Source organism: Ciconia boyciana, chromosome 9, assembly GCF_034638445.1.
Source record: "Ciconia boyciana chromosome 9, ASM3463844v1, whole genome shotgun sequence".
Taxonomy (NCBI): Eukaryota; Metazoa; Chordata; class Aves; order Ciconiiformes; family Ciconiidae; genus Ciconia; species Ciconia boyciana.
In genome coordinates this window covers 23,536,410-23,564,094 of record NC_132942.1, presented here as the reverse complement: position 1 = coordinate 23,564,094, position 27,685 = coordinate 23,536,410, and the positions used below count along the sequence as shown (strand labels likewise).

General features: G+C 44.6%; 2 protein-coding genes across 3 annotated transcripts; one reads left to right on the top strand and one right to left on the bottom strand.

Moving 5' to 3' along the window:
• THAP11 (THAP domain containing 11) lies at nt 1-3,109 on the bottom strand. Its single transcript, XM_072872145.1, has one exon. It carries the CDS (start codon nt 2,931-2,933, stop codon nt 2,199-2,201), a length of 735 nt encoding a protein of 244 aa, XP_072728246.1. The 5' UTR covers nt 2,934-3,109; the 3' UTR covers nt 1-2,198.
• On the top strand, nt 2,808-23,896 carry CENPT (centromere protein T). 2 transcript variants are annotated; one of them, XM_072872143.1, is made up of 14 exons: nt 2,808-2,919; nt 4,006-4,132; nt 4,719-4,812; nt 6,971-7,104; nt 8,562-8,595; nt 9,820-9,962; nt 10,434-10,862; nt 12,559-12,765; nt 14,929-15,105; nt 15,837-16,040; nt 18,162-18,291; nt 20,631-20,795; nt 21,576-21,680; nt 23,482-23,896. In XM_072872143.1, exons 2-14 carry the CDS (start codon nt 4,108-4,110, stop codon nt 23,603-23,605), a joined length of 1,971 nt encoding a protein of 656 aa, XP_072728244.1. In that variant the 5' UTR covers nt 2,808-2,919; nt 4,006-4,107; the 3' UTR covers nt 23,606-23,896. The 2 variants fall into 2 exon arrangements, with proteins under 2 accessions (XP_072728244.1, XP_072728245.1); XM_072872144.1 differs by lacking the exons at nt 2,808-2,919; nt 12,559-12,765 and adding an exon at nt 3,206-3,361.
• Nucleotides 23,897-27,685: the final 3,789 nt, after the last annotated feature.

The window sequence follows — 27,685 nt, the reverse complement described above, 5'->3', positions numbered from 1 at the left end:
TAACAAAACAAAATATACTTTATTAAAATTAAGCATGTTAGCACCTCAGTGTAACCTGGAGAAGTCAAACAGTCCAGCAGTTAACCAGTCCAGCAGGCCGAATGGCTGAACGTCCTGAAGTGCATTCCAATGGTAGAAAAAGTACCACGACTGTTACGACACGCACGTTCTCAAGAAGCTAGGACGCACAACCAGTCTCGTTTGTAAGGAGAGACGTCGTGCTGCCTATTGTCTTGATGGGAGCATAGATCTGCTGGACCAATTATGTATGTTAAATCAGATGGTGTAGCAGGTATCTGCTTTCCCTAAAAAACCAAACCAAACCAAAAAACTAACCAACCAGCCAACAAAATTGCTGCTTACTTGACTCGCAGGAAAATCAGTATACCACGGAGCTGAAGTTATAAGAGCTACATGTTAGATTGGAGAAAATAAATTAACATGAAATAATGGGAAGTACTTAGTACATGAATAGACCTGTAGTATCCTTATGGTCGACCATCCAACTCAGTACACACGTTAATAGAAAAATGACCCATGCATCACATAGCAGGCTGTGACAACCGATGCCTTTAGCTGAACAGGCTACATGATCAACAGATAAACCTCCAGCTACCAAATCCCACTCTGCCCTTTTGTTCGGTCATACAGAGTATCGAAACAGACAGTTGTAAAGCTACATTAGCCAGTGTTACAAAGATTACAATATTTTCAAACTAAAGATACTTTTTACACTTAGAAAATACTTCTATAAAATTTAGTAAAACTGACAGCCCGATCTACTGAGTGTAACGCACTCTGATTACAGGAGAAAGATCTCACAGACTCAGAAGACACCTACGCATTCCTCCCTCAAATGTAATTATGGGCACACTGTGGTGAACTGCCTTTTGTTTTCAACATCCATTGCTATTGAAGCTGTACCCCCTAAGCATGCATCGCCATAGAGCTATGCAGGTGCACCAGATACCCTCCTCTTCCTCCCCCAAAGCGCTGAGGTATCTGTTCCACCAGCTAACCTGGAAGTACATATTCAAGCCAAACTAGTAGCCTTGCTACCCTCACTCTTTCTAGCCAACGTCAATTTGGTTTCCTGTTGATGAAATTGAGGGGACTAATGCTGGCTAGAAACAGAAACTACACAATCATTCCACATAGATTTGTTACAATACTCTTAAATCTTGGTTTAGAACACGCAAGCACATTTCAGTAAGGTCTTGCCTAATGTACAGATTATTAATCATGCCAACTAGTTTAGGATTAGACAGCAAGGGTTTGCAACCACTGCAGATAAACTCACTTCGCTTCCATTTCATCCCGGTTCTCTGAACGAAAGCCAAGGATTTAAATTCCAATGTGTTACAAAGCCTCCATTTCATTAGAGGGAGTTCTTAAGCCAATGAGATAAACTACAGCCATCAAATGCCACCGGGTTCTTTGTACCAGATCGTAATCCTTACTAGTGTTGAGAGCATCGAGACATCTGTAACAAATACGTATGTACTGCGGAGAAAGCAAAAACTACATAGTACAAGAGCACTCTTTAGTCTGGGGATTCTTTCACGCTAGAAACAGCAGTCTTTTATGGCATCAGTAATTTACTGAAGAAACACATCACCCTGAGAGGGTTTCTAAAGCTTTCCTCGTGCCTCTGCTAAGCGAGGCCAAACACGACATCGTTGTTTGTTCCTATGAAGGGTACAGTGCCAACCATGCTTTCAGACACACCTTCTCCAAGGGGTAGTGTTGCTGCTACCTCACTTAACACAGAGCGAGTTTATTTGCTGAAAACCGATACCCTACATCCACTTAGTGGTGACACCGGTCCCATCTACACTAAAAGAAGCGCTTTCTGCCACTGCCAGCACAGAGAGGGTGCTGATGGGCCCGCCATAGACGGGACGCCAGCAGGGGCCCGCAGTGCTAGCTCTGGGGTAACGTCAGATCGATAACGGGGCTCAGCATTAAGTTGACAGCAGTTGCCCTGTCGAGGCAGGGGAATCCGATGGCGCAGGCTTGCCCGGCTGGGGGCTGCTTCGATGGGGGCAGGAGGGACCGGGCAGCGAGAGCCGGGGGGGCCGTAGCCCATCCCGTCTCAGCTCTGTCCGGCACCGCACCGAGGGCGGCAGAAGCTCCAGGGTGGAGAGCCCCGTGCCGTGCCGGGCATCCCCCCGTGCCGGGCCGGGCCCCGGCAGCCCTCAGAGGCCATGGCGCTTGCGGGTCCCGGCGCTGGCAGCGTGGAGCAGCCGGTCCTTCTCACGGATCTCCTCGCGGAGCTGGGCCTCGGCCAGGCGCAGGCGGCGGATGCTGCCCTTCATCTCCTTCATCTTCACCTCCAGCAGCGCGATGATGTCGCGCTGCTCGTTCAGCTTCCTCAGCAGCTCCTCCGACGTGGTGCCCGACGACAGCGAGTACGAGTGGTCCGGGGGGCCGCCCTCCACCGGGCCCTCCTCCCCCGCCGCCGCCGGTAGCCTCCCGGGGCCGGGGCCGGGCCCAGCGGTCGCCCCGGGCCCGAGCTCCACCTGCACCGTCAGGTCGATGGGCTTCACGTCCTCGGCCGCGCCCCCTGCCGGGGCCTCGGCGGCGGCGGCAGCGGCGGCGGGGCCCTGCGCGGCGGCGGCGGAGGCAGCAGCGGCGGGGCGGGGGCGGCGGGCGGCCCGCTGCGCCTTGCGCTCGTTGACGCCGCGCAGCGGGAAGATGGTGGGGACCCGCACCAGGTAGGACTTGCGGCCGCCTTGGAAGTGCTCGCTGCAGACGCGGTGGCCCGTGGTGGGCTGGAAGGTGCTGAAGCAGCCGCTGACGCCCGCCCGGGAGACGTTCTTCAGCCAGAGGCGCCGCAGCTCCTCGTCCTTGGGGAAGGTGTAGAAGTGCAGCGCCTTGTCGCGGTGCGAGTTGTTGTAGCAGCCCGGCACGCAGCAGGTGAAGCCCGGCATGGCGGGGCGGCCTCCCGGGGGGGGAACACCCCTGGGTGGCCCCGGCGGCGGGGAGAGCGGGCGCGGAGGCCCCCGCCGAACTACAGATCCCACAAGGCCAACCGCGGCCTCTCGCCGCCCGCCAACGCCGCCCGCCGCAGCCGCACCGGAACTACGCGGACCACAATGCACCGCGGCGGCGGCGCCGCGCCGGAACTACCCGCCCCACACTGCGCTGCGCCCCCGCCCCCGCCGACTACCGCTCCCAAGGGACGTTGCGGCGCCCCGCCCCCCTCGGCAGGCCCCGCCCCCTCCCGTGGGGCGCTGCGCCGCCATCTCGCGAGGCGCGGCTGGGCGGGAGGCGGCGCGGCCGTTGCTCTGCTATGGCTGACAGCCGCTCGCGTGCCCGCCGCGGGGCCAGGCGCAGCGGCCGCTGCCCAGTGGCGAAGGTAGCAGATGGGGTCCGGCGGCCCCGCCGCGGGGTGTGCGGGAGGGGAGGAGGGAGAGGCAGAGAGAGAGCCGCTGTTGCGACCGTCCGTCCGTCCGTCCGTCCGTCCCGTCCGGCGGGGGTCGCCCGGCGCTGTCCGCCCGTTCCCCCTCGGTGCGAGGGAGAAGCGAGGCCCTTGGAGCAGGGACCGGGGAGCAAAGGACGCTCCCTTGCCCTTGTTCTCCTTTAAACGTGGAAAATGGGCTGAAGCCCCTGAGTTTCGTGCTCACTGAATAGCAGGGCCGTTACAGCCTCGCACCTCGGTTATGTTTTTCTTCTCTTTCCCCTTTTTGGGTTGTTTTAGGTCAGGTCTATGAGGGATGAAGGGCCTGAGTCCCTCAGGCTTTTGTCTGCAATGAGGCTTGTGCGTTGAAACCCACCTCGATGATACAACATTGTGAATTGGCCTCTGCCCAAAAAATGAAGTGCCAGCATTGTTAAAAAGCAAATGTGCACGATTTCTTTTTGGGAATTTGGAAAATGTTTCATGTTAGCTACCTTAGATTTTTATTAGAAGACAGATGTTGAATGCTTTTGATGCTAAGATTTGTCTTTAGTGATGAAAATACAATTTTTCAATTGCACGTCTCTGATTTCTCTCTTTAGACTGTATCTGATTCAGGAAGGGAGAAGCATTCTGGCAGAAGCACCTTGGTGAAGCAGAGACCAGCTGTGTTCCCTGATCTTGACAATGACACACCACGGATTATGCTCAAGAGAATCATCTGGACCCGTAAGTATCTTTCTTCAGGAAAACAGAGAACAGAAGGACAGTGTTTTGGTGGAGTTGAGAACAGGAGGTGGTCTTTCGTAGCCTATTATTCTTACCCTGTTACATGGAACAGAGATCCAGACCACTGTATGACTGATTTATGTAAAAGAGGAATTGCTGCTGTGGCAGCTGAACAAGGTCATGTGATACAACTCTGTCTCAAAGACCAGGTCTTGCATTGATGAAATCATGTTCTTGAAAATCCTCTTCACTCAGTCGTCTTATCCTGGTGAGCAAGCATGTAATCTTTGTGCTGCCTTTACCTGTAGGATCGTGTGTAAATTAGAGAGGCATGCCCTGTTGCAAACTTCAGCTCAGCCTTGCTGCAGTACATGGAACCCCCATGCTGCCATTTGTCACTGTTGGCTTTGTGATTGTATGTGCCAGCCTTCCTTGGAGTAGAACCCAAATAATTTTCACCAGGTCTTTATTTTAACCCATTAATAAATGTAATTTACAGAATGTAGTGTAGATTTGACACTCTGCTGCATTTTGGCTTTCTTGCTGGATTGAATTGTGGAAAGGAAATGTTTTGATTTGTTGGCAGAACCACAAGTTTCACCTCTAGCACCTGAGATAACGAAACATGAAGAAACAGAAGCAGCTCGATCAGAACTCCCATCTAAGAGGGTTTCAAGCATGTAAGTAATATTTGTGGTTTTTTACACTACCAGGTACAGCTGCAGTTCCTACGATGGGATTGGGGAGCAGGATTTCTTTACTTCTGTGCCAATGATCAGAATTGTGTTCTGTCAGGTGGGATTTTCAGAAATACTTCTTCAATGTTAAAAGTCACATAGGAATCACTGGGACTGGGGGACTGAGTAGCAAATACTTCAGGTTTGTGCTTAGTTCCCCTTCTTAGATGCAGACTTTTAGTATCTTTGTAGTGGAACTGCTGGGTACAGTAAGTCTCCTGATGGAAGCCTACTTTTCTTAGTTGTCTGTGCCAGATACTAAAATAGAAGTTCTTGGATCTCTCCAAGGCTACAGGTTGTGTGCTGACAATGCTGAGGTGTAATGAGTGACTGCTGTGTCTTGTATTGAGAACACAGGCTGCTGTAGCTTTTTACAGTGTTACTGCTTCTTGGTTGTCCTTGTTGTGGGCTGCTAGGCATTACTGCCTTCCTATAGAGTGGTTTGGAGGTGAGGTTTGCCTGAGGCTCAGATGCTTTTATTCATGTTTAGCTTCTATTAGTATTTTAAGTTAATAGGCCTGACTGAGAGGCTGAAGCATGGTTTGTTTCCTTCCACTTCGTTATGAAATAGAAGAAAACCAATAGTGGTGGTAGGTCTTAATTTGCTTTAGCCAGTTTTGTCACAACACTTATGTGTGGTTTTGCTTGCAGCAAAGTAGGATAGACTGTTCTAAATAATGTGATTTCCTTTGATTTGTCTTTATAGCTAAACTTTTTGCATTGACTATAAGCAACCTTAAACAGGTCATCTAAAATATTAGGTAACTTCTCTCTTTCTGTTTTTTTTGATAGAGGAAGAAAAATCTGAGTTTTCTGTAAGTGTGGTTGCTTGAGTTGGTTTGTTTGTTTGTTTTTTAAACTAAAAAAGATGAGCAGTATTATTTTAATTCCTTCTTGGTTTTTTTTTCTTTGAGCAACCCGGTCTACTGGAAGGTGTCCCTGCCTATGGGAGGGGGGTTGGAACTATATGATCTATGATTCTATGATTTTGCTTGTTGTTCTTTAACATCTCTGAATGTGCTTCTCATCAACCTGTCTTAAATGAAGAGATCAGATGGTTGGATGTTCTCAGGGTTTTATATTCCATATGTTAGCTAGTTGTTGAAGTTAAACAGGTATAGACTTTTAAAAAATATTTTTGAATTTTTAAAAAAATGTAAGTCTTTTTTTTTTTTTTAAATTCCCTTACAGCCTCCCTTAAGTTGACGTGCACTTTTCTGAGTTTGGGAAGGCACTGCTTTCCCTAGCTGTAATGGCATCTTCCAGGATAGATGCAAAAAATGAGCATGTTTTTCTTCCCTGCTGCTTTACATTTGATCTCCTTACAAGCCAGTTAATTCTAATGCTTAGGCTTACGTTATGCTCATAATACAGTAATGAAAATCGGCCACCTTTCTGACTGGTAGAGGATGTATTTTGTAAGGGGAAGAGAGCTATAAACATGTTCACCTTACCATTCTTGCTGTATTGAAGCCACGTTTGTTGCAGCAAAGGATGCAGAATGCTACATCTGCTGAATGTGAGCTCTTGGCTGTGGGAGGAACACTATGCTCTAGTTCTGCAGGACAGTGTGGAGCGCTGACAGCACTCCTGAATGTGACCTTCATGACAGGGGATTCTTGGAACTCCTCAGTAAAGGGGGAAAACAACTCAGAAACTTACTTTCTGGTCCTGATCCAGTGCCTGACTGGGATATTACATGTCTGTTCCATGTACCAGCTTTGGGATACCTAATGTTTCATGATGATGGCTTTTTCATTTACACTGTAATGACTGACAAACCTAATTGCTGTTGCGTGCTGTTAGGAGAAGAGAGCTATGGAGCTTGTTGGGAGTCCATGCTTTTACTCCAGTCTGACCTTTCTCAGCCCTGTTGTTTTGAATATACGCTCAAGTTTTGATTCTCTTACTTTGTGAAGTTTACTTTGATTTAGTAGGAGAGAATGATGCATTCCTGCATTTGCTGAGCTAATCACAGATTAGTTCCTTCCTTCTGCTGCAGCAAGGACAAATAATTGCTATTTGTTTTTCACTGGCATTACAGAGACCTTTCTAAGGTAGCTAAGAAGTCCTTTGTTAAAGGCTTGGTTTGTATTGGTAGGATGGAAATGCAACTGCCAGACCTTGTTCCTGAGGACACATCTATCACCACGTTCCACATGACTAAGAAGAGAAAGAAACTCAGCATTTCTGAATTTGAGAGAGCAGCAGACAAACGACTTCCTCAGAACCAAGGTAAGGCCGCAGTCAAAAAGTACTTTGTTCAGCACTGTGTTTGCTGTCAATTGATTTTCATCTGCTGCACTTTAGTTCTTAGTAATTTCTCAGCTGGGCAGTTGTATGTTTGGAAGCGAGACTGCAGTATCTTGTGCAGAGAGGATAGTGGAGAAGGTAAAAGCCCCTCCTATCAAATTTAAGATAAGCTTTTTTGAGCCAAGTTATGGGCTCTGCCCTGACTGTATATAACTTTGACTCTTTTTTGAACTTGGTGCTCTTTGAGTTTTGAAGTATCTGCAAAGGAAGCAATCCCTGTCTTCCTCAATTCCAGAAACTTGAAAATAGAACAAGCTGCATACTTTTTGTTGCATTTATGTCAAATAAGTTATAAAGTTCTTGTTTCAGAAAAAAGGGTATTGTAGTTTTATAAAAGAAATATTTTTTTAATTGGAATAAGTCTTCCCTTTAAACATAAATTTGCAAATTTGGTAAATACAACTTTCATTTTAGTTGTGGTTTAACAGAGGCAGATAAAACACCTCACCTTGGTTTACATACCCTATTGGCAGTAGCAACTGGAGTAGAATTCTAGGGTGGGACTCAGCTCCAAATTACAGCCACCTGTACCTCAGCTCCGAATTATAGACTCTCTATACCTCTGCGTACACTAAGTAGCTGAAGTCCTCCTAAACTTTAGGGGAGATCTCATCAGTGGAGTCTGGAGCGTGATGCAGCTCACCCTAAAGTAGACATCTACATTTGATTAATTGTGTTTGACGATAATGGGAACATAGACACCTGTGTTTGGATATTTTATTCTGGAGCTGAAGCCCACCCTGACTCACCTGTGGTCAAAAAATTGACTTGTCTTTCTTTAGCCTGATACCTGGTCTGAACATGTCCTGATAAGATGCAGGCAGCTCTGTAAAAGCAGAGGGGGCATGCTCTAGTATTTTCTAGCATGAGCATGATTATGTCAGTGCTCTCCAGATCTGCTATTGGATTTTTGGGACTTTGAGTTGAACAGGTTTGAGTTACAGTTTCACCAACAATCTATGGAGTAGCTATCTGTATTTCTAAAGCTTCCAAATGCTTTAATGTTTGGGAGATAAAGGGTTGCTGAAGGGTTGTTGTGACTGAGGCTCTAGCCTAATCTTACTATTAATGTGGTAAGATTAATATTATTGAGTGTGAAGGCATGTGCCATATTTGAATTACCTTTGAAATAACTTTTATTACCTTTTCAGAAATTGTTTATTAGAATTCTAACAAGCAGCTCTGGAACACAGACAAGAAATTGTAAAGTGAACCTGTCATCTAATTCTGTTCTCAACAAAATGTAACTTTTGAGGATTGCAGCATAACTGGCTCTAGAAAGAGGAAGATCCATTGGGGTGTTCCTGTAGCCTGTTGTGTAGAGGGTAACTTCTCAGCTAGCGTAATTTCTCAACTAATGTGTCACCAACTTTTTCTAGCTCAGTCAACGTTGGACAGCTCTGTTTTGGCTCGGTGAGTTTAAACTAAAATGTCTTAACTTCTGGCTGTCCTAACTATAGGTGCCTTGAGTCATCACCCCTGTAGTTGTGAAGAACAGTATAGATACCTGTGTTCATTATAAAGACCTCTGTTAGTAATAACACAATCATCTCCCACTCTGGTGATGGAATTTGAAGGTGTTACACTACATACCTTGTGATTTTCAGAAATTGTGGCTCTGCACTGTATGCTCACATTGGTCTACCTTGTATTGCTACTATTGCTCCTCTCTTTACTTATTAGGATCGTTCCTTTTTTCCTTTTGTTCTCATGTTTCCAACAATAAATCAGTACACAGTATTTCTTAGAATATGATCTCTGCCTGTTAATTGATGACCTTGGAATATTATCTCTTCCTTTTAATTGACTCATCACATCAGTTGCATCTATGCAGTCTTTAGTCCAACTTTCCTGGACTTTAAAGGATTTTTAGCAAGTCAAAGAACTACTTTTCCTGTGTTGCCCTTGTACTTTGCTAATGATCCTAGCCATGATTAGCCATTTATTTCACCTTTCTCACTGTAGTCCTTGCTCATGGTCCCATGCAAGGTGATTCATAGGGCTGCTTTCTCTACTTCCTATCTGTGAATCCTCTGAATCCCCTTTTTGATTGGGCTGCCTAGAGAGAGGGACAGGAAGTAGCTGAGCACGGCCAGTCTTTTTGGGGTGCAAAATATGTACATTGAGATACATCTTCTCCCATGCTTTGCATGTTGCTACCTTAGCTCCCATCTCAAAAAAGTTAGCAGCGTGTTGGTAGCTGTACTTTGCTGTGAATACTGATACTATAAGTGGCTTCTTAGACTTTTTCTGAAGTCCTCCTACCACCCTGCTGTCATCTAAAGGACACCTTCACTCTCAAAGGTTTGTTTTCCCTTTGTTTTGTTATTTAAAATTTTTAAAATTCCTGAACCTTTTGTCAGATACATTGTTGCAGCCCGCTCCAGGTTGGAGGCTGTAACACAGTCTGTTTCCTGATCTCTGGGATACATATCCAGATGTTAGGTGATACCATGAAATTAAACTATTTGTTTAAAGTAGACTGGCATGTAATCTTCAAGGTTTTTTAAGGGAAAATTCCTCCTAGCTAAGGGATTTGTGAAATGTCTCACTGTTAGCGGCACCATGTGTGTAATCTGAGGGTAAAAGGGGAGTGTGTAAGTCTGGAAAATTATTTCTTCCCTCCTCTTTTTACAGATCTCTTCGCATGTCTCTTGGTTCCTTGATCCCACCAGACACTGTTGAAAAGAGAGGCTTACGCCGGAGGCCAAAAAATCGCAAAGCTATTGACATGGAAGCTTTTGAAGGCGGAGTGGAACAGAACATGCTGAAGAGAAAAGGTTTCTTTTGTGTTGTTACTTCTGTTTTGGGAGGGAGGTCTTTATACAAGGTGATTTTTAGAAGCAGTTACTGAAGTGTGGTCTGTATTTTATGATTTAAAGGCTACTAGCACATTCACAGAAATCCAGTGTAATTTGGGAGGCAAGATTAGAATGAGGCTCTGCAGCTGTAGTTGCTTTGATTCTATGCACTTAAAATGTGCTCCACCCAGTTTGGTGATTTATACCACAGGAATCGTATCCTGTTTGGGATCATGTTCGTAACTGGATGCTGGGGAGATAGTTTGGTACAGAAAGTTAGGGGCGCTGCAGTGTGGTGATACAGTTTCAGTGTTTGATCTGTAGAGGATGAATAAAATTTGGTTGAATGACTTAAATTTTGAATTATGCCAGTCCTGGTAATAAATGTGTGCCCCTATGACCTTGAACAGTTTCTCACATAAAACTTGTTTTAAAACTTTATCTAAACAGCACAGAACTATCTTGTGGACTCACAAACAGCATCTGGGATTCGAACAGCCACGCTGACAAGTGATGCAGAAATCATGCTGAGTAACACAGAGCTCTTTGTTCAGCCTCAGTTTGATGAACAGAGCCAAAATAAGCTTTCTGCTCTTGAACCACAGCTATTCAATTCAAAAACTTCAGCACAGAGAAGCAAGATTTCTGATGCAGCTCAAGAGGAAGCAAGGCTGGTAGTCCTGGTATCCAGTGTGGGCACAAACGAGGGAAGGACCCAAAGATATTCTGAGGACTTAATCCTTGATCATGAGCATGTTGACAGAATGACTCATGTATCTCCAAAAACACCTGCAAACCAGCAAGAAGACAAGCAAGATCATTCCCAGCAGAGTAACCCACTGGAGCAGCTTTCTGTTTCAGAAGAGGTGGTGGTTGGCAGTGAGTACTATGGGTTAGGACTTGGGGCTTAGCAGATATTATCTGAAGTCATAGAATGGTTGAGGCAGGAAGGGACCTCTGGAGGTCGTCATCTCCAACCCCCCTGCTCAAGCAGGGCCACCTAGAGCAAGTTGCCGAGGACCATGTCTAGGCTGCTTTTACATATCTCCAAGGATGGAGACTGCAAACTCTGGGCAACCTGTTCCAGTGCTCAGTCACCCTCACAGTGAAAAAGTGTTTCCTTATGGTGAGACAGAGCCTCCTGTGTTCCAGTCTGTGCCCATTGCCTCTTGTCCTGGCACTGGGCACCACTAAAAAGAGCCTGTCTCTGCTTTACACCCTCCCTTCAGATGCTTGCATATATTGATGAGATTCCCTCTGAGCCTTCTCTTCTCCAGGCTGAACAGCCCCAGCTCTTTCAGCCTTTCCTTCTAGGAGAGATGCTCCGGTCCCTTAATTGTCCTCGTGGCCCTTTGCTGGACTCTCTCCAGTATGTCCATCTCTTTCTTGTACTGGGGATCCCAGAAGTCGACACCGTAAATTGGTCACAAATATGGTGAGATAAGGAGACAATATGTAGGAATTGTAGACAGAGTTAGAAGGAGTCTCAGGAGGTTACTAGTCTAGAGCTTTACCCTGGTAAGGTCATTCATATGTTACAGCTAACCGCTTCGCTGTCTTCAGGGCCTTAAAAGTCCCTTGGACAGAGGTAATCACTTCCCTGGTCACTCTGTACCAATGCTTTGCAAGTCCTATCACTTGCCAGTTTTTCCCTGGTGTCTGGTATCTCTCTTCTGCCTTCATTTCCCTGTAATACCTTGTCCTGGCTGTGTAAATGGGAGCACGTTTTTTCCTCATATTGCATAGGCCAGGCCCCAAGGCATGGTTGTAACCCTAAAATTTTCTGTTTGGTGACCCTGGGGCAGCTAGCCAGGACAGGATCTGCTGTAGTAAATAGCTTCGTGCAGTTCTTCAATCAAAACTTATGCTTTCCATGCAGTATGGACAGCTAATGTTTCTTTTTCATTTATGTTTTTTTATGATCCTTTGTCAAAAGGGTGACAGAAACGGCATTTAAAGAATGGTTGGTGTATTCAGTACTGCTCAAGCCAGGAGAGAAGTTCTTGCCATGGAAAGCTTAGAAATTAATTAATGCCTGGTGGACTGTTGCACCATACTTTGCTTCTGGAGGGTTGTCTGTGCAAGCTTGGTGGGAAAAGTTGTTTTGAAAGGACAAGGGAAGAGATGAACAGAAAAAAAGGTTAGTTGCTCTGAAGAGTCCAATGGTAGGCACTTTGAGGACAAATGGATAGATAACGTGGAGAAGAGTGTGGAGGACATGGAATAGGGGACTGTATCAAATGAGAGGAAGAGGAGGGGGAGTGAGAGTGTATCTTGAAGATGCTGGAGTTTGTAAGGCATTAATGTCAAAAGTTAATGGTTATGTAGTTCTGCTGTTTTACCAAAGGTATCTGATGTCAATGTTGCTCCTCAGTGTGAACTGCAAAATAGTTGCAAGGACTTTTCCAACTGGTTCCTAAGATACCATGCAAACTCCCTAAACTGTTTCAAGTAAAGGAAGAGCATTTTCTTGTGTGTGTTCCTCTCTCTGCTTGGTTGGTTTTTTTACTTACCAGGAAAGCTAAAAGAAAGTTTTAAAAGATACTGGGGGCACATTAATGCTCTCAATTTCTAGCTGTTAATAGATGGAGCTCCTCTTTGCCATCCAGAAGTTCAAGTAAATGTTTGGGATCCCCAGTCACTCTAAAGCCTAAGAGATCTTTCAGCATGTCTTTGAGAGAAGTTGTGTCCCATATAATTGAAGACCTAGATGTAAGCGATACAGAAGAAGAGATGGCTAATACGGTGGATGAAGTGGAACAGGAAGAGATTTTCAGAGAGGGTAAGAAGTGCTTTCAGTGTTGCAAGGGAATGGAGTACTTTGATTAAAACCAAGAGCTTTTCAGGTGACTTGCAGGGTAAAATAAGACTTTATTGTGCAGTAGATGCTGGAGATAATTTAATTCAAGTCATATCAGAGACACTGTGATTATTTCCAGACAAGCTTTCTAATGTGTTTGCTCGTCTGCTTTCTTGTCAGCATTTGCCTTATTCACAGTGACTGCAAATGGAATTAATTTTCATATTTTTTGCTAGGTTCATAATACTGCTCATCTTCCCATAAGAAAGATGAATAGCTCCCTCTTGGCAAGGAATATGTCTGGCTAATCATTATTTTTGTTTGTGTACATTTTAATGCTTTACTATATTTATTTAAGCCACATTGGCCATTATCTTTCTCCAGTACTAACCAGCATCTTTTTCTCTTAAGTCTTCTCTTAAGCCAGGGGCTTTGAAGGTTGCCCTCCCTTAAGTACTAAAGATTGTCACTAGTAGGCTGGGCCTTAATACCTCCTTGTTTCTGGAAGAGAGCAAGTCATGCAAGTTGCCTGCTTTCACAAGCACATTCTCAGTTTTTTTCTGAAATCCTTTTGCCTTAGAATAAGACAGTAAAAACTCTGTAGAGATGCTGAGGTTGGCAGTTGTTATCCAGTCATTACATAAAACTTTGGGTATGTGTGGATACAGATTCCTGTGTTTTGTTGAATTTCATTTTCCAGACTACAGTTTAGAATCTGTTTTAAGTCTTTCCCATTGTTCCTTCAACAGTGTCTGGAAATGAGAGAAGACCATTGCCATGCAGGTTTAGCTTTCCCTAGGCTTAATTACATGTCTGAAGTCTCATATGAATTACCTTATGGCAGTATGGAAACTGAACAGTCTATAGCACCAACAGTTTTGTTATTAGAATTTTATACTGAATCCTTGCAGTGCCCATAAGTAATTGCTTGCACATACCAGGTGTATCAGCAAAATTCATTATGCTACCTTTTTGTCTTAAACTGTTCTTTTAGATTAGTTCGTTAAGGTAGCAGATATTCTGTACCTCTGAATTTACAGTTGTGTAAGGTTGGCATCCTGTAATCTTTCTTGATTCTTTTGTCTTTTGTTATATTTTTACTTGGGTGTGTCCCAGCAGGGATCCAGTAGTGTAGGAGGTTCACTGGTGTCTGTCTGCCTTAGGCAGTCTTAATGTAGGGTTGGCATCCCACAAAACTAGTTAATATTTCACTTTAGGCAAGATTTTGCCCTGCATTGGTGTAGGGAACCCAATGTTCTAGTTAGTGATATTGGTATTACTGATTTGTGCACCACCTTTGGCCAAATTTCCTTGGCCCCTTCACTGGGGCTTGGGCCTCCCAAGACCTTGACACTTCTGCTTTTGAGTGTGAAAACTCCCAGTCACTGGAGAGGATGGTAAAAATCCACTTTTACAGCTTCTGGTTCTGGGCTCAGCCAAGATTTCCAAACCCTTCAGCAAGTGACAGTACTATGAGAGTTCCCAGTAAGATTTCTCCAAATAATTCCCATTGTGGGTTTCTGAGCTACATGGTAACAGACATGTGGACTATAGGCTTAGTTATGTAGGGAAAAGGAGTACTTAAGTACTCTTCAGTACTTCAGTAGCTGAAGTTTTTAAAGACATGCAAATGATGTCCATTTATTTCTCCTCATCCTGCCTGCTAGAGGTTTGTCTGGGATGGTTAAAACCACTGCTGGTCTCCTCTTTATAATGCAATATATCTCTTGCAAAATTGTTTATTCAGAAAAAACTGAGGAAATGGGGAGGAGAATCTGAGCACAAATGCCATGTATTGTTAGGCTTAAAGAAAAAGAAATTGGTCTTTCAGACAATCACCAAAAGTGAGAATAGACATAGAGATGGCAGATCTGGAGGAGTTCTGCTTACTGGTAAGTAAAATTCCTTCATTGGGATCTGATGTGCACCCTAATTAGGTGGCTGTAGAGCAAACATAGGAAAAGTTGTGCATTTTTCAGCTATAAACTTTTGGAAGGGAACTGCATCTGCTTCCCTTATTTATCGTTTATGGCTGTTGCTGACTTTACTTCTCATGAGTAAATTTTAGTGGTTGTTAAACTGTATGCTGGTGGTTGATTGGGGTTTTTTTGTAGGTAAGATTGATGATAGCATTTCCTATTTTAGCTGCAGAGCATCGTGCAAATGCTGGATATTCTGAATGTTTGGAGAAGACACTGACCAAAAAAGCAGAGTCACAGATAACTGCAGCACAGGATACCAGAGTTGAAACAGAAATGGCCCCTTCAGAAGAAGAGGGAATAGCAGAAGGCAGTGTTGAACACCAAGGCTCTCCTGAAGCTGGTGAGGACAACCTCTAATACTGAAGACTATCTCTAGTGCCAAAGACCTCTCAAGCTGCGTTATTGGCATCAGTGCTGGGAGAGAGACTTGTTAACTCTCTTTGCATTCTGGAATCTGGGCTAAATGCTGGGAAAATATCAAACTAATTTTGGCATTTTAAGCTGAAAGACTGCATTCTGCTCAAATGGAAAACAAAATTATATTGGCAATACTGCTTAGAAATATATAATTGTGGAAAGCTTAATTAAAATATACTAGTGGGAGTTCTAGAATCAGGCAAAGATTGATAAACTTTGGAGACCTTCTGAGTGTGTTGGCAAATCAGGGTCTCCCAAGTTACTTTTCCTGAATTGCTGGGTATTCTGTGTTCAATGTGCTGCACTAAGGCTTTGGTAAGACTTCTTTTGACATAAAACTTCTTATTAAAGGAAGTTCATTTAAAAGGAGGTCAGATAAAAATGTCACTCAAATCTCATGGACTTCTCCACATTACCAAGTGCTGGGTTTTTTTGTGTGACCTCTGCACACCTAGATGTAGCAGAGGGAAAAGTTGAGGATTCATCAGTGCTTATCTAGCTTAGTGTATTGACCCCCTAATCCTTGAAGGTAGGAATACAGTAGGTGACAATGTTGTCAGAAATGGAGAGTTGGGTTTCATTCTTATGAGTGCTCTGAAATTTTGGCTATAATACTTGTTCCAGTGAAGTATTTTTCGTGTTTTGGAAATCTAGAACGTGAGATTGCCAAAGGTGTTGGAGCTGGAAGTCTGGGCAGGCGTTCTCATGCTTTTTCCTCCTCTGAAAAATCTGGGATGAAGCCATTAAAGGAAGCTGTTGAACAGGCAGATGAACTAGAGGACCAGGCTATCACGGTAGAATTGGATGGTCCAGAAGAAGAGCCTGCTGAGGATGAAGCTGAAGACCCTGAGAGTGAAGGTAAGAAAACTATTGCAGCAGTAGCAGAAGGCAGTTGGAGAAATTTTTCCCTCTTATTTCTTGACAGATTGAGGAACAACATGGGTTAATAGCGTTATTAACTGTTTAGTCCATCAGATAGTCATGGGGAAGCTGTTGGCTGCTGTTCCTAGGGCCAGATTGTTACTGGCTTATCAGGTGCTTCAGGGACCTAGATCATCTTGCACTTTTTGAGGTGAAGGTAATGGAAGTGCACAAATAGACAAAACTGAGTGCAAAGTGGTTTTATACAGTGACGTAGGGATATCCTCCATTTTATTTTTCCTTCCTTCCTGACTCCTAACTTCACGCTGACTGTTTAATGTCTTAGCATTGAACTGCTGTTTCCATAGCCATTTATGCGACTCCAGACTTGAAACCTACTTTAGAACCCCATGATTTGTACGTGTAGTTACAGATGTCGTTTTCAGTTAACCAAAAGATTAGGCTGGTTTTCCAGAAAGCTGAGAGGAAGTGTCTGTTTCTAAACAGTTCTTCAGACACTGCATCAGTCTCTCTGTTGCCCCAAGAGTGCTTATGCCTTTTGGAAGAACATATACATCAGACTGAGTTCTCTTCGATCAACACCACATTTGAGAATGCCCAGAGTGTGTTTTAGTGGTGTCTTTTGGGACAGGTCTTAAAATCTTATGAAGTACAATATACCCTGAAATAAAAAACTGAACTAAGGACAGCCTAAAAGAATCCCGTTGCCAGGATTTGAAGCATTGTGGGGAAATACAGCTATAATGAGAATATCAGTGCCTGTATGTATTTATGCAGTGTGGAAGGCACAAAGACGACAGTTGAACTGGTACACTTTTGCCACAAGAAAAGCTGTAGGTGTTCTTAGGGTGTCTACAATAGTGTGTCAGTATGCTTGTCTTTAACACAGCTGTATGAAGAGATGGAAAGATCTTGATGAATAGATCTCTACTGATAGGGTGGGACAGCAAGAGTAGCATCTTACAGGTCTCATTGCACAAGGAGAGGAAGAAAAGCAGGAAGAAAAGATGAAAAATTATGCACTCTTGTCATAAAACTTATCTCGGAAACCTCAGCATAACTGGTTTCTTCCCCTGCATCCTGCTCCCTTGTCCCTCCAGCACATGGAAATATTTCTTTAGAAGAAGCTAGTGCAAGGCACCAGGGTAGTTCACACAGCCCTGCTTTCTCTGAGAGATTCCTGACCTTTGAGTTGTGGAGTACTACTACTCCCAGTAGTACTTGAGGCCTCTAGTAATTGGGCTTGTCTTCTATAATGGGGCAGGTGTCCTAGCTCTTAGGGAGGGTTGCGAAGTTGACACCATTAGCAGATACGCTGGATTCTTGGGCTGCACTCAGCTTGCAAGGGAAACTGGTAGGCAAGAAGCCCTCCATGACCACTCCTCTTCTAGCAGGAAACTGCTCAGTATTTCAATTCTGTTAATGTTTTCTTTCCTGCTCTTGCTTGTTGAGAAGTGAAGAAATTCAAGAATGAATTTAGAGGATGCAGATTAGACTTGGAGGAAACTGATACGGGTAGTTCACAGCAAAGAAGAGGTGAGGTACTGACTAGAACCTGAGCCTTAGCTGGAGGGAATTTATGAAAATCTGTGAATATGGGAGATGCTTATAGACTGACCCTTGTAATGTGACTTTGTTGGTCTGCTCATCCCTGTGTTCAGGAGAATTTGCCACTGATCTAGCAGGATGACAATGAGGTAGCTTGCAGACTTTGAAGTTCTTTCTGGGAAGAGAGGCTGCAGCTTCTTGGCAGCCTAAGTCGACCCTGCCATCAGCCCCTGCAGCCTGGCCTGCCATGCCTGCAGTGTGTGTTCCTACACCCTGCCCAGCCTGCTGGTCCAGCATGGGGGTTGATGGGCTGGACCTGTTGTGAGGGAAGCCACCAGCCTGTGTGGCAGAAGGTGGGGTGGGTGGAATTGCGGCAGCCAGTAGTTGCGCTGGTTCAGGGTGCCATGGAGCCACAGTCTGAGCGCAGGCAGTGTGACACTGGACCAGATGTGTGGAAAGCTGGCTAGGCTTCTGTCTGCTGCTACAGCACTGCTTGCTGCAGGAACTCTGAAAATAGAGTTCAGTTGCTCAAGTACTTTTTTTCCCTAGAGGTTTCCATGAAGACACCCGTGTTTGTTCGTGCTGCAGCCTACAAGGCACTGCTGTCAAGTCCACGTCCTGCAAAACCTGCTGCTACCAAGTTGTCAACTCCATGTCCTGCAAAATCTGCTGCTCCCAAGTAAGTATAAGCCACCTTCAGCAGTGGCCCGGTAGAAGTGTGTCTGGGGGATGTAAGTACCAGGGGGAGAAAGCTGAGCCCAGCTTTGTCAGTTGTTTTGTGCTTTACCAGCTGTAGTAGAGTAAGCAGTCCTGAAATCTTTAGTTCATTCACTGCTTTAGCAGTTGAATAAAGAGTTCTGTCAAGTAGTCAGTACTCTCCCAGAGCAGATCTGATGTCTCAAGTCTTTCTAGTGAATGTTGTTGTAATATTTTCTTGTGCTGAAGGCCAAAACCTTTTCCTAGGAGTCTTTCAACTGGTAAGCTACCCTGGAACCATAGACTCCAATATGGGATACAGAGGCCCTTGCAGAAGAGGGGGAATTACAGATTATGATACATTGATCACATGAAATGACATATGACATATTTGTATTGACTTTAGAAGCCTAAAGCTGTAGGCAGTGGCCATGTGCTGAGTATAAAATGAAGGTCGCCTAGATGCAGAAAGTGAACTTGTCCTCTGCGTTACTCCAAATTAATTAACATTTGTCACCCTCTTAACTAAAAATTTGGTGAAGCCATATGCTTCATCAGAACCACTAACAGTGGGTCCCAGGGAACAGGAGGAATTTTCTAGCCCATGACTCTAGATTTTTCTTTATTGAAGCAATAAACAATAAAACCAAATTCTTGTGCCCTTTACTGCTGTGAACAGAGATGAATGATGCTTACAGAAGGTGCTGGATGATTGCTCTAATCACGAATAGTAAAATATATTTATAAAATAGAAGAAGGAGTCTTTGATACTTTGCTGAAATGGAACTGAATGAATGCAGATTTGCTTTGGGATTTTGCACTGGCACTTGCTATTTATATATATATATACACACACATATATATGGAATGTCTGAATACTAATTCTTTTGTACAGAGTGCTAGTCCTCGTTGGCAAAAGAAGTCCACATATTTGGATGCACGTTCTTTATAGGAATTTCTGGACATTAATAGACTGACAGATTTTCAGGCTTTCAAGCTGTGCTGAGATAACAGATGATTGTAATTACAGGTTCAGAGCCTAGACTACAGGAAGTTGTTGCACAAAAAATGCACGGTTTGTTTGCACTGTATGTAATGCAGTCTGACCCTGAGTTGGCCTGCTTGCTTCCCAAGATAGCAATACTCAGGTTAAAAGCCTGAGGAATACTCTAGGTTATGTAGTGGAGCAATAACCATGAGAGCACCACGGTTAAGGCATTCTCCTGTAAAATAATCTTTTTATACTGGTACAATTCTACTGTGGTCAACTATACCAGATTAGGGCCACAGAACTTTTCCTTTAGAAACACCAAAGTCTCATACGGTCACTAAACTTCAATTTTGCCCTGATCCTGTGAACCAAACATTCATATATAATCATTCACAAATGGGTAAAGTGAGGCACAGAAACAGTAACCAAGATGACTTAAATAATGACTGGGTTTCTTTCTCACTACTACACATACTTCATCTCTGGGGCTGATCTCTTCCAGCTGCCCCTGAGGTTCTGACAGAGAAACATGCAGGTGGGTTGGAGAGAGAATCAAATGATACATGCACTCTGTGGGTTTTGCATGCGTTAGCCTGAGATTCCAGGTCTTTTCTGTTGTTTTCCATTTGTCTACTGAGTGAATCTGGGGACTTCATTTCCCCTTTTCGTGTTACAATTTTTCCTCTTTAGAATGAAAACCAGTAGTAGTTTCCTCTGGGACTTCCAGTCTTGTTTAAGGGAAAAAAACCCCAAACAAACACACCCCCAAAAACCCCAAAACTAAACAAAATGTTCATAATAGTGTAAAAGTTGTTGTGGACATCTGTTCTGTGGAAGGAGATTGTATCAAAAGAGGGGCTTCTTCATGGTAGTCTCGTCACTTCAAGGTGAGTCTTGTCCACAGACAAAAATTTCTGAGTATACACTGCAGACAGGAGGGTCTCCTGTCTGCAGATACAGAGGTGGCCTGTGGATGCATCAAACTTTGTGCATTCCTGGAGGGTGAAAGCTACAGGGATGCAGTGAAAACTGCATTTATGTATTGGAGAGAACTATGCTTTGCTGATTAATTGTTATGCTAGCATGCTTATGTCAGAAAACTTGAGCCTGGATTGCTTCTCCCAAGGTCACAATGCCATATGAATTGTTTGCAAACTCTACTTCGTGGGCAAGAAGGTTTTGAAGAATTGGGAGGGAGAAAGAATTAAGAGCTCCAGGTAGTTCTTACTCCTTCCAATTCAGCATAAGGTTTGCCCAAACTCAGCCTGGTGTTCTCTACCTCTCCCTCGTGTTTGTTCATTTGATGTGTGAATTTTCAATTTCCCTCAAAGGTCTCCCCTGCAGCTGCTGCGGGCTAAGCCAGTTCCAAAGAGCTCAAGGGCACCGCGGAGAAAAATGTGTGAGCCTGAAGTAGCAAGTAGTTTGATAAAGAAGGTATTTAGCCATTATGTGAAAATGCCAGTGGCCAGAGATGCATTCAAAATTGTTGAAAAATGGTAAGCAGCAACAAACTGCTCCTTTTCCCACTCTTTTTAGTCTTTCATTCTTTTATCTCCCGAAATAACAAACCTGTCGGGAGTGCTGCTGGCAAGCTGACAGCCCTCCCTATTCAGCTGGGGAGAGTCATGGGAGGTCTGATTAAAATGAGGACAGAAATGTGCTAGGTGCTTTTGATTGCTGTGGGGGTATCTGTGACCAATGCAGCATTGCAGGAGCTTCTGGGTTTTGTCTCAACCAGTACAAATTGCTCCATTCACAATCTGCTGTAGCTAACAGTACACTAGTATCATTAGCACTCACCATGAGCGGGATGGCTCTGGAGAATGGTCAGTGTGCTGGGCAAGGTGAAGCTGTTCCAGCTGTGCAGTGTTACCTCTGAATCCAAGTTTCTCAGTTTTTTGAATCCATAGACCATGTTACCTTCATGAGTAAAATCTGCAGATTGTTTGAACAGTGTCTCCGTAAAAGCTAACAGTTTAATCGATCCTCAGTGCTGATTTTTAACTTGTGTTAACCCCTGTTCTTGCATGTGTGGGAATTTTGGGAAAGGTTCTGGTTGTCAAACATGCAACTGTTTCACAGCTATCTTGGCTGTGAAGTTCTAGGGAGCCCAGGCTGAGAAGCCATACTTTGTTCTGTGGGCTGGAGAGTTTATTCTCCTGCAGTTTTCTCTGGCAGGGTGTGACCTGCACAGCAAGCAGCTGTAGTGCATCTTGCCCTATAGAAGTTCACACACTCCACAGCCTGATTTATTTCCCTCCTCAATCCTCCTTCAGCTCTGAGAGATACTTCAAGCAGCTAAGTAGCGATCTGGAAGCTTACAGCAACCATGCAGGGAGGAAGACAGTGGAGATGGCTGACCTGGAAGTCCTCATGAGAAGGTAAAGGGAAGGTTATTATTAACCTGTAATAGTGTTTGGTGGTGCTTTGATAGCCCGGTAAGACTGTCCTTGCCAGGGTGTGCACTAGCAGTAAGTATTTCCACTCTAAGTGTGGTGTCTTGTGATTTAATCTGTGTGATGCCACTTGGCCTTCTGTCCCAGGAGGGCATTAGTGGACTTCGGTTTTTATACTACATGATGAAAGTGGTGGAGGGGCAAGAGGAAGTAGTGAGGGGTTGGGAGTGCCCGAGTCTGAGGAACAAGTAGCAAGAGGAGGGGGATGTGTGCAAGGGTAAAGCAGTTAAGCTGGGAAATGAGTGGTGTCAGGAGAAGAAGCAGAGTAACGGTTAAGTGCGAGGCTGGGCTGCACCGTTGGTGTCCCTGAGCAATCTCTTTACTAAAAGCACTTGCAACTGAAATAGCGTGAGTGTTTTCACATGGCCTGCTATGTGTTTTGATGACTTACTCTTCCAAACAAAATCCCACTCTTCCTGCTTCTGCAGAAGCTGATACTAAGGGTTCAAACTGACAGTTCCTCTCCAGAGCAGGAAAAGGAGCCTCCAGCCTGGCAGGCCAGGGCCAGCCTCTCCTAATAACTGCGCTCCCCTTCGTGCTGCCTCTTCGAGACCCCATAGAGGGGCAGGCTGGCCAGCAGCCTGGATGAACTGCTCTCAGAGCCTCTCAACTGCTGCTCTTTCCTGTGGGCTCCCTCAGTTCCCCCATCTCATGACTGAATTTACCTTGTCCTGTGACCAAAACACAAGGGATTTGTTCTTGGCTTGGGAGCCCTCTGTAAAACTCTGTGGCCTGAAACAAATTTAAAGTCATTATTCCAAGTTGTTATTCCTCATTTCCATTGGAAGAGTTTCAGGTGTGATGCTGAAGTCATCTGAGGGATTTTGCGGGCACATCTGATTTAAAGGCATTGGCTTTGCATGGGCTTGTTTAGATGGAGCTGATGGTGCTGCTTAAAAAGAATAATCTGTTGCTGTCCTGGTCTGGAGATTGTTATTTTCCCACCTGATGGATGTGTGCTGGAATTAGTATGAACAGGCTGAGACATGCGATGGTTTAGCTGGCCAGGTTTGAGGATTCTGTACACTTGTTATTTTACCTTTTTCTAGATGTCTTTATGCCTTTCCACTGCCTCATAAAGGGATCAGGAATTGTTGCTGGTTCATGAATAAGAACAGTATTTCTGTTCCTTCCACAAGGAAAGCATGAATAAATGCTGCTTTTTTAAAAATTTCAACAAGATGAGGAGATGCTGATTTTTTTTCAGGCCAATCAGCTAAGTGGTGTACTAGAAAACTACATGGCCTACACAGTTGGAAAATGTCAACCACCTCTGAATTGTAAATGTAAAAACTCTGCTGGGTAATGAGCTATTTGCTTCTATTACATCATTCTGTGCATGTCTTTAAATAGTAAAATTTATCCCATGGCAGGTGGATTATGAATTTAAAAAGCAATGAGCTTATACTTTGGTAAAGATCAGTATGCTGACTCTCACTGTGATAAACACATAACTCTGTGGGAAGCTGGTCTGCAGTAACTCTCTTGGTCCACTTTCACGTGTAGGCAAGCCTGATGTCTGCACTGTGTGCAAGACCTAGTGCATCACCTGAGAAAGTTGCCTGTAGCTTTTCTATCACAAGCAGCCACAGCATTTCAGCTATTAAATGCAAACATGTCACTGCAAGATAACTTTAAAAACTTTACTCTGACGTTAAGTTTGAGTGGAAACACTTTTCGCTAACAATTCTCTGTTTCTTCTCTGCTCTCCTCTTTTTGAACAAAGACAAGGGCTGGTGACAGACAAGATGCCGTTGCATGTGCTGATAGAGCGTTACCTGCCTCTGGAGTACAGGAAGCTCCTGATTCCGGTTGCTGTGAGTGGAAATAAAGTGATCCCCTGCAAATGAATGTGCCCCGCTGGCAGCAGTGGCTCTTGTGGGTGGCAAGATGGCCTGCTCACAGAGGCTGGCTGTAGGTTGTTCTGTGTAACTGCTCTGTATGACAGTATTCCACCAGTAACTAGTGGCGCGCAATAAACGGTCGATGTTCTCTTGAACTGACGTGGGTTGTGCTGTGGCTATCATGCCAGCCTGCTGGATCTCATTAGCAACTATTATTACAAGTAATTTGACTATCCTGATTTTTTTGTTACCTTTGAATACTTGTACAGCTCTGATAAATAAAATATTACATGTATTCTGCATGATACAAGTGTTGCTTATTCCGGTGAGCTGAAAGGCTACTGCATTGCATTGTTCAAAATGTTCCTAATAGACATTTAGCTGTGTTGATGCTCTTCATACTAACTAGTTGTTTGCTCAAAGGAGAAAGGTTGTAGACTGCCTTATGGAAAGAAGCAGATCCTTGTTACAGCTGTGTATTTTTCTAGAGCAGGGGCTTTCAAACTTTGAGTCTTGTCCCTTTTTGCTAGTCTAGTCTACTGTGTCAAGAGTAGATCATAATCCATCTGTGACCACAGCTGTTTACTGATGTAAATTGAAATGGGAAAATATACTTTATATTTACTTTGTATCTCTCTCTCTATCTCATGGGAAATTAGTAAGCAATAATTTAAGACCATTTGAGAGGTGAAATTTTCTAGTGCACACGTGGTGGATGAAGGACTGAGAGACTGATTCAGATGGAGTTAATTGTGTGTATTTGGTTTACGTGGGAAGGTTTTGGTAGTGGGATGGGGGGGGATGCTGCAGAAACCAGGGCCTGCCCCCGTGTCAGAGCCAACTCCAAAACGGACTCACCGCTGGCCAAAGCTGAGCCTATCAGTGACACTGGTGGTGCCTCTGATAATATATTTAAGAAAGGGTAAAAATGCTGTGCAGCAGCTGTGGGAGGGAGGAGTAAAGGAGGAAAATGTGAGAGAAACAACCCTGCAGACACCAAGGTCAGTGAAGAAGGAGATGCTGGAGCAGAGAATCCCCTACAGCCCATGGAGAAGACCATGGGGAAGCAGGTTGTCCCCCTCCAGCCCATGGAGGACCACAGTGGAGCAGATATCCACCCTGCAGCCTGTGGAGGACCCCACACCGCAGCAGGTGGACATGCCCTGCAGGGAGTGCAGCCTGTGGAGAGGAGCCCATGCAGGAGCAGGTTTGCTGGCCAGGGCCTGTGGGGGACCCACGCTGGAGCAGTTCTTGAGGGACTGTATCCCATGGGAGGGATGCCATGCTGGAGCAGGGGAAGAGTGTGAGGAAGGAGTAGCAGAGACAAAGTGTTATGGATTGACTGAAACCCCCCTTTCTCTGTGCACTGCTTGGCAGGGAGGAGATAGTTGGGTGTAGGAAGAAGGAGGGGTGAGGGGAAGATCTTTTTAGTTTTGCCTTTGTTTCTCACTAACCTATTTTTAATTGGCAATACATTTAATCTTCCCCAAGTCAAGTCTGTTTTGACCATGCCAGTAATTGGTGAGTGATCTCCCTGTCTTTATCCGGAGCCATGAGCTTTATCTTGTTTCTTCCCTGCCCTGTTGAGGAGGGGGAGTGAGAGAGCGGCTGGGTGGGTGACTGGCAGCCAGCTATGGTCAAATGACCCTATTGCAGATGGTGTAACCACACAGTTGAAGGCTGCACTTCCACATCTGTTTTCTGCCAGGCCTGGTGCTGTCCTCTACGTTCTGTCTACATACAGAAATGTATCTGGAAAGTCACCAAGGAGGCAGGCAGTACCAGAAGCTAGTCTATGAAGCAGGGTCCAGCCCTGTGAGCTGCAGTTTGTGCTGCACAGGTCAGCTCGTGGGTCACAGTAGCATTGTGTGCTGGTGTCCTGTGTCATGATCCAAAGCTGCAAGATCCAAACAGTGACCCCCTAACTAAAAAGTGCAAATAAATCCTCTGCAGGCTCGACACACCTGTGTTGTTTCTGCTGCTCCACTCCTGGTGTGAGCCATGGTGCCACTTAGCTTTCCACCTGTGGTCTCGTACAGGTGGTTTGCTGCACAGAGGAGCTGGTCTGCACTGCGCTCCCTTGTGTTCCTCAAGTAGGGAGACAATAAAAGCCAATTTTTTGTGTATAACTTTACTGCTTACAGTGAACCTAAACCACACCAGGAGTGAGGTTAGACACAGCAGAGGATTTCAGGTGCAAAGGACTCTGACTTTGTAAAACAATTCACAGGCTGGAAAAGAATGATGCCTGTCACACATACCAGTTTCAAAGGGATGGATATGGATATCAAACTTTCTCTCACGTTTTTCTTCAGTGTCTTTCCAGGGAGTCAGTCTGACACACTAACGTGGTTTCCTTTTATTTAGCTAGTCTGTAACTCCCAAGGTAAGACACAGTGCTGCTTTAATTTCTGAGAAAAATGAATAGATTTTATTTTTTCCCCCTAATTCTTAGCATCTCTGTCTTGAACTTGAAAACCTTGAGCCTTTAAATTGATTAATTTGACTTAGACTTGAGTCTTTAAATTGATTAATTAACTTCTAGATGTCTGTGAAGAAGGGATGGCTCAAGGCTGCTGCTTTGCAGTCTCAAACAGGACAGAGCAGGGCTGAGCACAGTCAGCACGTCCAGTGGGGTAAGTCAAAGCTCAGCGCAAACATCGTCTCACTGGTGTCTCTTCTGAGGCTCCTGGGATGGCACAGTCTGTGCAGGCTCTGATTGCACTGGTGCCAGTCTGATGGTCACATAGGATGCCTGCCACCCTCTAGTTGTTTCTCCCCATCCTAAGCCTGTCCTAAATCCCACTGCAAGTATGGATCCTTGTCTCTGGATTAAGCTGTGTGCGCAGTGTAGTTTCCCAAAACTACAGCCAAATGGCGCAGTTGTTAAGGACTCCTGGAAATCCAGCCCAGCTCTTGGCAGCACCACTTGCAAGTTAAACAGGTTTTGCACAACACTAAAGGAAATGGTGAGCAATATAGTTAAAATCTCTTTGACAGGCAATACCAGTACAAAGGTCAGTAATTTTTCAAGTTTGTTTTTTTTTGTTTTTTTTTAACTAATCCCATTAATACAACAAAGGGGATTTTTTTCAATATTCAAAAGGAAACAGCTTTGTTGTTTTATCAAACATATTGCAAAATTTGTACTTTTTAAAACACACTTTCTGACATTATGGGACTTTTCGAGTGTGTCCTCAAGGCTCTGCATGCCAGAGTTTGAAAATTTTGATCTGAAGTAGTAATGAAGTTTCCAACTTCTTTTCTCTGTGTTGCTGAAGAGCCCTGAGAACCCTCTCTGGTTCCTAAGGAGAGATCCTCCCAGGAAGAAGCTGCTGGTTCCTTTTTCCTTCCATTGCGTTGCCTCCTCATGCAGCCATGCTGCTAGGACACACATCTGCAACCAGCTTCCTCAGCTGCCAGGTTCCTGACCTGAACGGCTTCCATCTGAAGGCAGGAGATGATGGGGCTTCGATGGTTGGGAATGTTGTGAGAGGGAGAGGTAAGATTCCCCATCTGGTCTTTCTCTTCTGTTGAGACGTGTTCAGCGTCTAGTTGCAGTAAAGTCAGGGTTAACTAAATTCAAGATTTTTTGGGACACATTGTTCAAGTCCTAACAATGTAACTGTAAGGGCAAAAGAAAGAGATACCTGGCACTGTAAACAGCAGTTAACTTATTGGGATCTAAAGTCCTCAGGGTTAAGCAAAACGAGTGATTCCTGCTCTCTGTAGCCCACTGCTCCCCATTAGGGGCTTTCTTGAAAAGCTTTGCAAATTTGATGTTCATCTACCAGACACTTTCTCCAAGTTCCCTGTTCTTTTTAGATGTACTGAATTTTGCCATATTACAACTCGCCCTTTCAGAATACCCCTAGACATACCTGCAGTTTGGACATTTGGTTTCTAGCTAGACAATGCATCTCCCTTTCAATCCTTTTATCATTCCTTTCCTGGTATTTTGCAATTTGTACTGAAGGTGCTCAGCACCAAATTCAGTGTTCAAGGCAGAAATCCCAGGGGCCTCGTACCTCTGGGTGGTACTTACTCTGTCACACAGGCTGTGATGCCTTTCCAGTTTACAAATGC